Source organism: Tachypleus tridentatus, chromosome 7, assembly GCF_004210375.1.
Source record: "Tachypleus tridentatus isolate NWPU-2018 chromosome 7, ASM421037v1, whole genome shotgun sequence".
NCBI classification, from domain to species: Eukaryota; Metazoa; Arthropoda; class Merostomata; order Xiphosura; family Limulidae; genus Tachypleus; species Tachypleus tridentatus.
The window spans coordinates 155,298,081-155,312,310 of NC_134831.1; the positions used below are offsets into that span (position 1 = coordinate 155,298,081).

A 14,230-nucleotide genomic window follows, 5' to 3' on the forward strand; every position below is an offset into this window, starting at 1 on the left:
CTCTCTGTAATTCAAGGAGCAAGTGGGAAATCTCCTTCTTCACAAAGTTGGAGAGTGAGGATGAATTATCATAATTCCAGACCAGGTGAGTTCTGTTCCTTTGGTTAAGTACAACATACATGATTTTGTAATTTCAAGAGTGTTTGTTAAAATAGGTGATACTTACTTTCTTATTGTGATTCTGGTAGTGTGAAATGTATCACTCTGTAGCTACAGGTTGGGATTCAATCAAAATATATATAGATAGATAGATATATTGTATTCCAATAGCCTTAAGCACCACAGTGGTACATAGGTATCATAACTATTTATTTCAACTCCAAGTTTTGAAACCTCAGCTATCTGGTTGGGGGTGACATACACTGATGATTACTCATATTTTGTTCTACCTTTTATATGGGAATTCATCCAGATGAAGAATGTACCTCATTTGGATGTAATACAGTTTTCCCACTCATGTACCAATTTTTCTCATGTTACAGTCCTTTTCTATATAGATGCTTTCTGTATGGATCATGCCTACATGAGCTCCTCCACCTTCTCATTGTGGGATTCTAATCAGATGTTAAATATGTTCTGAAAGTGAACATTTTCTTAAACTGAATGATACTTACTTCTGCTGACAAAGATCTTTTCAAAACTCCCCACTAAAATTCATTTTGCATCTCATAAAAGTGATTGCAATATCAGGATGAGATGCTTATATACAGTACCTGGATAAAGGGTGATTTGAAGTTGGTGGAGAAATTTGCAAATTAGAGTTTACCTAAGGCATTTAAATGGGGTATATAAAACTAGAACAAGCATTTTCAATGCTTGTATGGGCAGAGTGGAAACCCTGGAGATCAAGAAATAGCTATAGTGTCAACAGTGGTAAGTATTATTGGAAATACATTTTCCATTCAGGAAAATATTAACATTTGTATCATGTAACTTTCTAACCTCAACATTGTTTCTGAGGTGGAAATATCTTTATTTATCCTGAAAACATTAAAATCAGTTATGTAATTTTCATATTGAATTTTTGTAAAGTATAGTTTATGTAAAACTGTACTTGGCTTCATTACAGTTTATAATAGAAGACTGATTTTGTATAATTAGCACATGATCACACTATCATTATATTATTATACTTCATCTTCATGATGTCATAGAGACCAACTGATCTTGGAAATGAGCTACTCTATTGTATATTCAAAAAAGGGCAGCACTGTTCTGTATTTGTCATCATTTTTCATCAATATTTTCAGTAAAATGTTAAATCCTCATATCCATCTGGACTATGTCAGTGTAAGTTATGAGGGTTTCTTAGGTTTTTTACTTAATATAAAGGAAATTAATTCATTATATAAATATTTGTAGACTTCAACAGGGTTTTTAATGTGGTTAACATGCCTGGAATGTAACTTCAATTGAGGGATACCATTGCTGTAAAAATATGCTTTGTACTTTTGGTGCAATAAGAATGTCAGTTAAATCCTACTATTCTGTCAAATAAAAGTAAACCTGAAGTTGGTGGTTAGTGCTGTTGAGTAGATACCTTTTTTCTAGCCAATCAGTCACAAATGAAGACTGACTATTCACAGATAGCCCTCTGTTTATCTGTACATTGACATTTTAAAACAAACAGTAGGTTTCTTTTTGTTTGAATTTCACACAAAGTTATACAAGGTCTAGCTGTCTTCCCTCTAGTCTTAAAGTTTTAAAAGAAAGGCAGCTAGTCATCATCATCCACCACCAACTCTTGGGCTGCTCTTTTACCAACGAATAGTGGGATTCACCGTAACATTATAATGCCCCCACGGGTGAAAGGGCGAGTAAGTTTGGTGTGACGGGGATTTGAACCGTTGACCCTTGGATTACAAGTTGAGTGAATTACCCACCTGGTCATGCTGGGCCACAAACACAAGGATTTTGTGTATCTATCCTGTCATGGTTAAAGTAATGTTATCATCATTCTAAGTTTTTCTAGCTTTTAAGAATGTATGCAATAAATAGGGTAATTTTATTTATTTATCACCAATTAAATAGGCATCTTTGTAGCTTTTGAGTTTTGTTACTTTTCAAATAGTTACAAGCTAGTTTGTTTCAGGTACTATCTCCAAATATGGTAGTAATTGGATAAAAAGAGGTCATTATAATGGATGTAACATTTTAGAGAAAAATTTATGAAATGAATTTATAATAATATTTTATAAGGACAGTTGAATAAAGATGCTGTTTCCATTTGATAGCTTTGGATGCTACACTTATAATGAATAAGCTAAACAAATGTTTGAAAAAAGATGTTTAAATCAACTATTATGATGCAACACCAACTTAGGAAATATTTAATAAAAAATGCTTCATATAAGAAATATATCAGCTCCAATAATGTTTTAAATATAATAAAAAGTTAACATAGTTATCAACAGATTTGTAAATATTAACATTTCAGGATTTCTTTGAAAATGAAAACTTGTATCAGGTGAATGCTGTAATTCAGAAAGCATATTATATACAGCAGAACACACCACCAGAACTGACACCAAAGTCTATTATTTCAGCTGACGTACTGCCTTTACAAAAAGGAAGTTATTTAAGGATATTTAATCCCAAAAGAAGTCTATCTTTTCAGGTTTGAACAGTTACTTATATAACTGGTTTTTGTAGGAAAGTTGTGAATTTAGGTGTATTTAACTATGAGTTGTTTACACAACATAGATGCATGGTAAAAGGATTGATTCCTTATTCGTTGTTTAATAATAGATGTAAGTACAATTTCTTTTCACATTATTACAGAATAAATTAGTTATACTGATCTGGGTTTCCTTGTTCTTTAAAAATTGTACAGTCACTATGATTTTGTGTTAGTTTTCAACATAAGTTTTACATAATTGTTAAGATTTCTTTATTTCAAATGAAAATTATTGAGCAACAAGTTTTATTCTCATACAGTTTGTCACATCTTCTCACATAAATAGCAGACTTTGGATCAGTTGGCTTTGACCTACTATCCGTCTGCATGTCTGTTTCTCAATTTTTAATAGTTAGAACCGATTTTACCCATGTGAAGATATAGCCTCTTTTCATCCTGTTTGTTTATCCATGTCCCATTTTGCTACCTTTGTCTTACTGTATGAAATCTGCTGTTGTACGTATCTACCATTGATTTTCTTTCTGAAGTTGTTCATAAAGATTCTGTAGGTTTTCCTCGGATGGGCTTGTTGGCATGTTTCTATTCTTTGGCTCTAGCCTTATACATTTAGTTTCTCTGTTGTTGGGGTCTCTTGGGGAGAGACACAGTCTTGTTCTAATTTTTTATACTGCCTGTTTATGCTCTGTGACTTGCATATTGCCCTATTTCTACATAAATTCATTTTTAGTAATAATTCTAAAACTGGAATCCAGTATGGAGTCAGTGTGACAACAAACTACCCTTTCTTCTTTGGTGGATTGTTTGTCACATACTGAATTTAGACATGCTATTATTACTGTTTCATGTCCAACTCATTCTCAGCCTTTATTTGTTCCTACCTCCAGAGGTTCCTCATCTTGTTTTTTTATAGTTTGATGCAGATGGACTCACCATCAACATTACTAGTTGGTGTTTGTGGTGCAGTGGGGACTGACTTGACCAATTTTGTTCCTCTTTGGCAAATGTTTGCCACAAATTAGTGGGTTATTTCATTATTATCCAAGGGACTTGTCATCCATTTTTCTTTCCCCTCCTCCATTATTCTTGATACCTGTTTTCTTTCCAGTGCCTCATTATCATACCACCAGTCAACATCTGTATGAGCCAGTACAAGATCGTCTCTTTCAGCAGACCATCATACACATTAATCATCTTTCTCCAAGTTCTTATTTCAGGCTGTCTGTGATGCTTGAGACTGCTGGCCTGTTATTGATTTGTCCCACCTCAATTAATTTTTGGTTCTACCTTAATTTACTATGGAATCTTTTCTCACTCTCATGTGGCATTTTTCTCTTTGTTTGTGAATGACAAAGATGGAATTTGTAAATGCTTTCCTGTACATCCCAATGTCTCATCAGTCAAGACACTATCTTTGGTTTCTTCATCACAGGGTAATTTATAAATTTCATACCCAAACCATTATTTTTCTAGCAGTTATGTCTTCAATGAGGTACTCCTAACTTAGATGCACTTGCTACATCCCTCAGTACCAATTACATCTATTTTTGTCTCTGGTTACTTATTCATTTGGTCTAGCTGTCAGTGTGTTTAATCAGAATTGGATTAAAAATATCTGTATGTTTACCCTCCAATTCTTCTTATTCACAGGGTGATCTCAATCATCCACACCACTTTGTTTGATTGATCCATATTAGCTGACAATAATGGTTTCTGCACCTGTTACATCAGATTTCCTCTCTGTTACATCTTCCTCTTACTCCACTCCTTCTAAATCAGCCTCAGTCACTGGCTTTTCATCTAGCCCTTCATATCCTCCATATCTACAGCAAGTTTTTTTTTTTTATCCAATTCCTCTTGAGAAAATCCAGTTTGTCCCACCAACTTTGTTCCATTCACTCTTTCCCTAGGGATGTTTATTAACATAAATGTTTTCAACTGTTGATCGTTGCATCTGGAGTTTTTCCACTCTATCCACTGTTCCACTTATGAACTTCCTCACTTGGCTGCTTGATCAGATGTTTTCTTCTAACTCCTTGATCATTGGTTCTCAGGCTGCCTTATTTTACACTCTTTATTCATCCAAGTACTATAAAGTTTTTACATCTCCAACTCTTTCCATCTTGTTGGTTCTTTCTGGATCAAGATGGTAATGTGTTTTTCAATGACCCATGTTTGAACCTCACACTTGATTTTTACTCACCTTCTTAAGACTTATTTTCTTCTTCTATTAGCTTGTGGACTTTGTTAGTTATATTTATTTACTATTGATGTTTTACATCTATACCATTCCACTAATATTTTCCTTTATCTGGATTGATCATTTCTTCCAAAAACTTTAGCAGCTTAGAAGGATAATTACTACTTCTCACCCTGTGGTATGGATTCTGGTATGTGGTGAGGGGACCTCCCAGAGAGAAGGTTCTGTACTTTCAATTTACCTCCTCTGGGATCTAAACATCCACCCATGAGTTTGCCATGCGTGGTGATCCACGAAAGTGAGGAAAGGATCCTGGTGGTTGAGGGGTCCAACCCTAACACACACCACTTTGGCCTTGAATTCCTGTAGACGGACAGCCTTAGGGTGGCCCCTCTTGGGTCAGTCGGCTGATCCACTTGGGCTAGGATCAACCGAGTGCCATTGTTGGATGTTTTCTCAACAGGTATTGTGGACACTATCTGATGCTGGTGTTTTGGTATATTGCTCATGAAACCCTGCCATTGCTACAGTGTTCTTGTAAGGCTACATAGTGGATGGGGTTAGCGGGTATCAAAATATTCTTTCTTTATTTTGAATCCCCCAGATAAAAATATTAAATAAAATAGTGAAAAACTGTCCATAGGAAAACGACCATGTCTTAAAGATTCTGAGCAGCAATCTTCAACCTCTGTAACACCTGTACCTCATTTTCTTATACTACATTTTCTTACAGACAAACCTTTAGGGGAAATGTTTTTGTTTTCTTTTATTCAGAAGGGACTAGAGGGACTTACTGGCTCTCCTGAGTCACTAGCTGATGCCCGGAGCATCACCAGTACTTTCCGTGAAAGCCTTTGCCGGGTATATAGCACTTCTGTTTTATCCTCCATCTTCTTTCAGGCTGATTGTCTCTATGCCTATAATTGCCCCTTTTGCACTGGTGGAACTTAAACTGCCAGACCTTCATTGGTCTGGCAGTACGTCAGTTAGACCTGATGATATACACTACGAGATGCTGCACTATCTTTCTTCTGCTTTTCTTGCTATTCTTCTAGTAGCTTATAATTGGATCTGGCAGGAAAATGTTTTTCCTGATGCATGGTGCCCTACCTATTTCTAAGCCTGGGAAGGATCCCATATTTCCTTCAAACTAACATCCAGTTGCTTTGACAAGCTGTCTCTGTGAGACCTAGGAGAAGATTGCTAATGCTTGTCTTGTTTGTAGACACAGTGTGTAGGTCCTGATGACAGCAGCGCTTCAACACAGGCTACCTGATTTGACATGAAACATCAATCAAAGAAGCCTATCTAAAACGACAACATCCTGCATCATTATTCTTTGACCTTGAGAAAGCTTATACTACATGGAGGGATGGCATATTGTGAGACCTCCACTTATGTGGGTCACATGGCAATTTACCCATTTTTGTTTAAAATATTTTAGTGGGTAGGTAATTCCAAGTTTGTGTGGGTTTGACACTTTCCTGTTCTTTCCTACAGGAACTTGGAGTCCTTTTGGGCTGTGTTTTGAATGCCACTCTTTTCAGTATAAAGATTAATGCCATCACTTAACAACTCCCTCTTACTGTTGCAAATGGGTTCTATATTGACGACTTTCACATCTCATGAGGTATGTTTTGAGTGGCAGCTACAGACTGTCCTCAATTGTTTACTGAAGTGGACCACAGCAAGCTGTTTTAACTTTTCATTCTCTAAAACCATTTCCATGCACTTTTGCTTATTTTTGATGGTAAGCTGACCTTTATACCACATATCAAGCAGCTACAAGTCAAATGTATAAGAGCGCTGAACATCCTCCATGTCTTCTCTTCCACCACTTGGGAAACAGATCAATGTTCTATGCTAAAAATATATCGTGCTCTTATTCAGTCAAAACTAGACTATGGGTCTCTGGTCTATGGCTCTGTCATGACCTCAGACTTGAAGATGATTGACCCCATTCATCATCAGAGACCTCAGCTCTGCACTTCCCCAGTCAAGAGCTTGTATGCAGTCTCATGAACCTCCTCTACACCTCTGCTGTTTGTAACTTTCTTTACTGTATGGTTCCAAACTTCAATTCTTGCCACAGCATCCTATCTGGGGTTACTTTTCCTTCCTCAGTGGGCCATGCTTTTTCAGAACAGACGATCTACTGTTGTTTCTTTTAGCCTTCATATCCAGGTGCAGTTGGATGAATTGGGTTTGTCCTTGGATAACATTGCTGTATCTACTGGTCAGCTCAACCTACCATGGCTTATTACCATCTCTAAATGTGACCTTTCTTTATGTAATCTGAGAAAAGTAGACACTCCTGATTGGAAATACTGTCTGTTATTTGCTGAACATCTTTTGAACCATCCCTTCATTTTCATTTATATGGATGGTTTGAAATCAGATGACTCAGTGGGCTCTCTCATGGTTTGTTCTGGTTCGGTGGTTGTGCACAGAATCCCCTCTACAGTTTCTGTATTCACTGCCGAACTGTATGCCATTTCTTTGCTCTAGATCACATAGCAAGTAAGCAGTACTCAAACTGTACTGTTTATACTGACTCACTTAGTTCACTACTGGGCCTGGAATTTGCTTCACATTACTTCTTACCATGTTCTTGCTGATGTTCCAAACTGACTGGCCCATTTTTCTTTAACATCTACTTCTATCCAGCTCTTCTGGATACCAGGCCACATTGGTATTTGCAGGAACAAGCTCCCCAAACCTGCAACTGAGTTTGTCTGCTCCTGTGCAATCACTGCTGTGCCTCTTCCATACATGGACTGTCGTCCTGTATTCAAGGCTTGGCTCTATGCCATTTGGCAGCTGACTCAGAGTGAGTAACATCAAAACAAGCTTATCCAGATAAAACCCTCTATTGTACTTTGGCCTTCTTATTTCCATAAGGATCAGAAAGAGGAATTTGTTCTTACTAGACAATGCTTTGGTCACAGTTTAACTCATCGTTTTCTCATCTGGGAATGATGTACCAATGTGTCTGTGTAACATTCAGATCACAATAGCTCACATGTTACTTTCATTCCATCATTACGACTCTCAATGACATGTCTAAAATAGACATTGTCATTGTCTATTTTAGACATGTTTTTACCCAAGGTTTATTCCTACCTTTAGACAGTATCACTGGTAATGGTGATACTATCCACCTTGCATGTTTTTAGTTTTTTTACAGACCATTGGCCTTTTTAACAGTATTTAAGTTTTTAATTTATAAGTTAGACCTTGTTTTTTAACATGATTCCTTTTTATGAATTAAAATAAAATTAGTTCAATACAAAATTAGAAAATGGCCATGACATCAAATAACTCAAAACCAGGACTGGATAGGCTAACTTCAGGTGATTAACACTGATGTTTGAACTTACTTGTTAATCATCCTGGCAAGTTATAATAATTAAAATTATGCTATAGAAAGCATTTTAAAACTTTGTATTATTTTACTTTCTTTCTTACTGCTGTAAACTAGGTTTAAAATTTTGATTTAATGCTATTTAAGTTTTTAATTCAAAAATTAAATTTTATCTTGATTCCTTTTTATGAATATTAATAATTCTACTTTTAAATTTGTGTATCTGTCATTTGGTGCAGATAGCCTAGTTGCATTGCTCCATAAAACACCAAACCAACTACTTTTCACCAATTTTCCACTCTTTCGTTTCTCACCTGCATCCCAAGTTGGATCTGTATAGGTTACTATGTCCTTACTGTGCTTTGTTGTTATATTGTTTGTATGACTTCCTTCTGTGTTACCCATTTTCACATATTTATTTCTCTGCAGACATCAGGTGTGTGTGACCTTTCTCCTTCAACCCTGACCATTTCAGTTTGGATTTTAATTTTTTTGCTTTGTCCTATCAGGCACATTATATTTTCTCTAGTTTCTCATGTCTGTTGTCTCCTGGATGATATTCTTCAATTGGACATGTGGACCACCCCACATATATTCATTTCACACTGTCTGCATCAGATTACTTTGTCTTCAACTTGTAATAATCATATTTCACTTGTTACCGTTCTTCAGGTATTAGTGAGACTGTGACTGAGTAAGTTATCTTTTATCACTTCTCTTTCATAGGTTTTTACTTTTTTTTTCATTTCTGTCTAGATCACACTCTGTGACAAGATTCCCTCCTGTTTGCTGAACGTGAGGTGAAGACAGTATGACCCTGTTTCCTATGTGGATGTCACTTTGTGGTTACTGTATTGTAGTTGACTTTTAAACAGTATGATTCTCATCCTACCCCCACATGGAAGTCAGTTTCAAGTGGCCTGGGTTTTGCATGCAGTTGACTCGTGTATGGTCTGTTGTGTTTTAGCCACTGTATGCGTAGGGGTATATCCTTTTACTTTCACCCATATTCCAGTACTATATGGGATTGAGATATGTTATATGGTGGTTTAGTTGCCTATTCCACCATTATTTTCCCTGTAACTGTGTGCTCCTTCATTTTTTCCACCCATGTCTGCATTGCCTCATTCCACACCTGGCGAAAAATATACCTGGTACCGATGTTGATGCAAGTCACCCACATATAATTCTATACTGTGAAGATCTATTATTTTAGGTGGTTTTTTTGGATACTTTTGAGAAATGCTTCTTTGTTTTTCCCTCCACTTATTCAATGTGGGAATCTAGATATTTATGTGAGAAGAGGTAATGTACCAGAATGGAAGATGTGATTTTTCTATACTGAAAATATATTTGTGATAATTACCTACCTCTTCACACACTTCCCATCCTTCCTCTCCACTGAAAGCCAGTTCTTCCATTCTCTGTCAAAACTCGAAATTATAGTTTGATAGAATTGAATAGTGGGAGTCACATCCATCAAGAGTGTGTCAACCTCTTATTGGTGGATGGTTATTGCATGATGATTTATATGAGAGACACATTTGAATCAGATGATTGTAAAGAATGTGGGAGCTCAATGCTTGTGGCATGCCAAAAAAGTTGTTATATATAGAACGCAGCACTGAATGAGGATAGCTATTTATGTGAGAGGAGGTATGTAAAGGAAATAAATTTTCAGTTTAGGAAAAATTATAACTTTAATTTACTACTATACTGTAAATGTAAATTAAACATGTATCTTCAAATACAGTGGAATATAAACACCTTTTTATTTTTGTTTTTCAAAGGAAAGATCCTGAGACACCATTTTACCTATTGGATATTATATACAACGATGAATAATAGTTTGTTATTGTAGCATATAGAAGTTTTGCAATGTTTGTAACTTTGGATTTGTACAATAAAATTTGTTTCATTATTTACCAACACAAACATTTGTTAATATAAAATTTATATAGGTGTAATTATAGTGTCAGATCCTTTAGCTTTACCAACTTACCCTAACTAATGTCTCAACTAATTGTTTAAACATGTAGTTTTATAACCAAGACAGAAACAAACTGGTTTTTGATAACCATGGTTGCCACAGAATGACTCATCCATTTTATATCTTTTTGCTTAACAGTGAACAACAATAAGTTAAAAATTTTTTTTAAAATCAGAACATCAAAATAAACAGTGAAGAGAGATATACTTTGTAACTAACTTAACTGTATGTAATTTCGTATGCCTTACATGAACTTTATTGATGTGTCATCAAATTAAGAAGTACATAAATATTAATATGCTGTTATAATACATAACTTAAGCTTTCATCCAGTATGTTTTGATATAAAAATTGTGATGCAATTAACCTTGGTTTCTCTTTTTAATCCATTAGTCACAACAGATGAAACAAACTGCAATAAAGAAAGTAAAAATTAACAAATGTAATATAAGAGGAAGAATGCTGAAGACAGATAAAAAAAAGTTGACTCACTAAATGATGGAATCACACTAAATGAACCTCATTTCTCAAGCTCTCTCTCCCCAATCATAAAAAAGTGTCACCATGCACAATATTATTACAACAACAAAAAGTGACTAAAAATAATGTACCTGTCTCACTAGGAGAGTGAAAAATGACTGCTGTCATGACCTCCGATTTCAAAGATTAATCACATCTGTGCAAAGGAAGTTGATTTAAAGCTCTGCCTCTGAACTTAATTAAATTCCACAGGGTACCCCAAACATTGATAAGTTTCTGCTTCCTGGTTTAAAAGATCTTGTATTTCTGGTCATTTGATAAAATAGTTCCTTATCACAAACATGTTGTTTATTCACAATGCTGCTCTGTTGTATATAATCAATTACATGAACATCAACCATCCCAAGAGGTTGTTCCAATATAATATTGATGTAATTAGCATGGATAATTTCATTTATAACAGTTTACACTGTTGCATCAATGCTCTACAGAATTACAGCACCCAATCTAGTAGAACAGTTTTCTCATCCTCCCTAATGTCTTCTTAACATGAATGCCCAGTTGTAGGAAAGTTGTGGAGATGGTGGGGGGTGCTTCTGATTACTTTAAATACGAAAGTATCAACTGAGGCTGTGAATCCTGTCCTCTTGTATTTTTCCTCTATGCCCAGAATATCTGTGTTTGGTCTATATTGATTCTGTCCCTGCTATAGAGGACATTTTACATTATTTCTGATTGATTGAATAATCATTTTAAGACTTATAATTTGCCTGAGCATCATGCAGTTGAATGTTGAACAAATTTCATTATCACCATTTGTGTATTTCTTATCATGGGTCTGCTGTGCTGGACTTTAAGTTAGTTGTCTTTTATTAGTTTTGTATTATCCTCTTTTTACAATGTTTACATTCTTGGATAATGCAAAGTCTCCAGGGTAATTATCAGTATTGTCAATGTTTCCTCTTGCCAGCAATAATACAAGCATCTTAATTAACTCTGTGAAAACAGCTGGGTCATAGTTTGCATGCCACTACCTTTAAATGAATTTTGTTCAAATTTTAACTAAACAACCTTTATTATAAATATTTATCAATAAACTTGTCATCAAAACATAATAGAAAATTTGAAATATAAATGATCTAAAATTTCTAATTTGAAAAAAGAAATATTTAAATTCTTATTATTCACTTCTCTGAGTCATGTGATGTGTCTGTGCTTTGAATTCCCCATTTTAGATTTTCTTTCTACCTTTGTATGGATTTCAGAGTATCCTATTAACTAGAAATACATACAATCTTATCCCAATGTACTGTGGAGCAGCTGAAAATATGGGATAATGAGGAATCATGGATTCCAAGTGATAAATGCAGAATTGTGGAACACTGGATTGTAAAAAATAAGTTCACACAGGACTAAATTGATAAACCCAGAATTACTGAACAACTTAACACCAAATAACTACCAGAACATGCAAGTTATACTAGAAGCTTCAAGAAACCAATTTGTAAATGAAAATTGTGAACTGATTCATCAAAACACTTTGTGGAACTGTTGAAAATACAAGACTACAAAACACAAAATTGCTGCACTGTTTCATAAAAATATTTTGTGCATCAGTAGAAAGTATATAACTAAATCTCATGGTGATAAACACATAACTAGTAGATAGCACACATAAAACCTTTTTGAAAAGTTAATATCCTTTTTTTTTATTTTATGGGGATTAACTCAAAACACAGAAATATTGGGCAGCTTCATATCAAACATCTTAAGAAATAAGGTAAAATATGAAATGAATGTAATTTTTATTGATATAAACCGATCAACTTGGATTTACTGTAATTTTTGTATAATATACTCTCTGGAATGCCTTAACATTTAAAATAACATTTAAAATATCAGGCACATCTTTTGTCTGATAAGTTCATATGAATCATATTGTGGGATGACAAAAATTATCTAAATTGAACTTATAAGTGGGGAATCATTGAACAAGTTCATATAAAAGCTCTTTTAGAAAGTTGATAACATGAAGTTACTAAAATTCATGCAGAGATTAACTGATGAACATAAAACTACTAAACAGCTTCATATAAAAAACCTTGTGAAACAGCTGAAAATATTTAATTAAATGAAATCATATAAGACAGAAATTAATGTAGAGTTACTGTAACTTATTGTACAGTTTTACATAAAACACCTCATGGAGCAGTTAAATCTGTGGAATAGCTAGAGTTCTCATCGATAACACATTAAGTGCAGGAAAACTGAAAAGTTTCAGATAAAACTCTTTGTGGATCTGTCAAAAATATGAAATAACAGGAAATCTAAGGAAGATCAACTAATAATGAAATTGATAGAAGCCTTAAAGCAAAAAGCTCCTATATTTAAAAATTAAAACTTTACGTAGAATTTGCAAGGGAACCAATTAATGAACAGTATTACTAGACAGCTTCATTGAAAATATTAAGCAAATAATGGTAATGACTATGAACTGATTAACGTACCTAATTATTGAACATCTCTTCTTAAAATCCATTGTGGAAGAATGAAGAGTGAAAAACTTGAATTTACATAGGCCCAACTGATAAATACGTAACTACTGGGCAACTTCACATAAAACACCTTGTGGAATATGTAAAGAATAGTATAAGTGATATTCTCAAAAGATCGTTTGATAAGTGCAGATTATTGGTAACTTTCAGGTGAAGTGTGTGTTTTCTTTTAGCAAAGTCACAAAGGCTATCTGCTCAGCCCACCGAGGGGAATCGAACCCCTGATTTTAGCGTTATAAATCCGGAGACATACCGCTGTACTAGCGGGGGGCATTCAGGTGAAGGACCTTGTAGAACAATGGATTCTAAAGATTGCTGGTATAGATATTAAAACTAATTAAAGTAAAGAACAACATTTCAATCTTCTTGGGGCACCTTCAGGTTAACCTTGTGGTGCAGTTCAAAATTTTAAATTACTGGTAGTTTTATGGAGATCAACTGATTGCCACAGAAGTGTTGGATAGCATCGCATAAAATACCATTTGGAACAGTTTAAAGATCTGGAATTCGACAAAGTAATAAATACAAAACTACATGGCTGCTCTGCATAAAACTCCTTATGGAACAATTGAAAATGCAAAGTAGATGGAAGTGTCACAGCAACTTGTCCCCCACTGGTACAGTGGCAAGTCTTAGGATTTACAACGCTAAAATCAGGGGTTTGATTCCCCTTAGTGGACTCAGCAGATAGCCCAATATGGCTTTGCTATAATAAAACACATACAGCAACTAACTGATAACATAGAATTATTGGACAGGTCACAAAAGATACCTCGTGGAATTGACAATAATTTACAATAACGACTTCTTATCGGGACCAACTTGTAAACATGGAACTACTAAACAGCTTCATGTAAAACACTTCTGAAGCAATTAATGGGATGTTAAGATAAACTTGTATGTACAGTTGTAGGAGTATATAGGCTTTTAAGATGTTATTCATTTAAAAAAGACGCAAAGGTAATGCATAAGAATGATGTATGTGTCATCGTATATGCTACAGTCA

At 34.7% G+C, this 14,230-nt stretch overlaps 1 protein-coding gene across 7 annotated transcripts in view; it reads left to right on the forward strand.

Moving 5' to 3' along the window:
* The window catches only part of LOC143256962 (TBC1 domain family member 31), a 66,853-nt gene extending 56,719 nt beyond the window's left edge, over positions 1-10,134 (forward strand). For all 7 annotated transcript variants that reach the window (XM_076514899.1, XM_076514906.1, XM_076514901.1 and 4 more), the window contains 2 exons: positions 2,438-2,617; positions 9,990-10,134. In XM_076514899.1, the coding sequence (XP_076371014.1) occupies positions 2,438-2,617; positions 9,990-10,001 (192 nt within the window). In that variant the 3' untranslated portion in view covers positions 10,002-10,134. The remainder of the gene's footprint in view (positions 1-2,437; positions 2,618-9,989) is intronic.
* Positions 10,135-14,230: the final 4,096 nt, after the last annotated feature.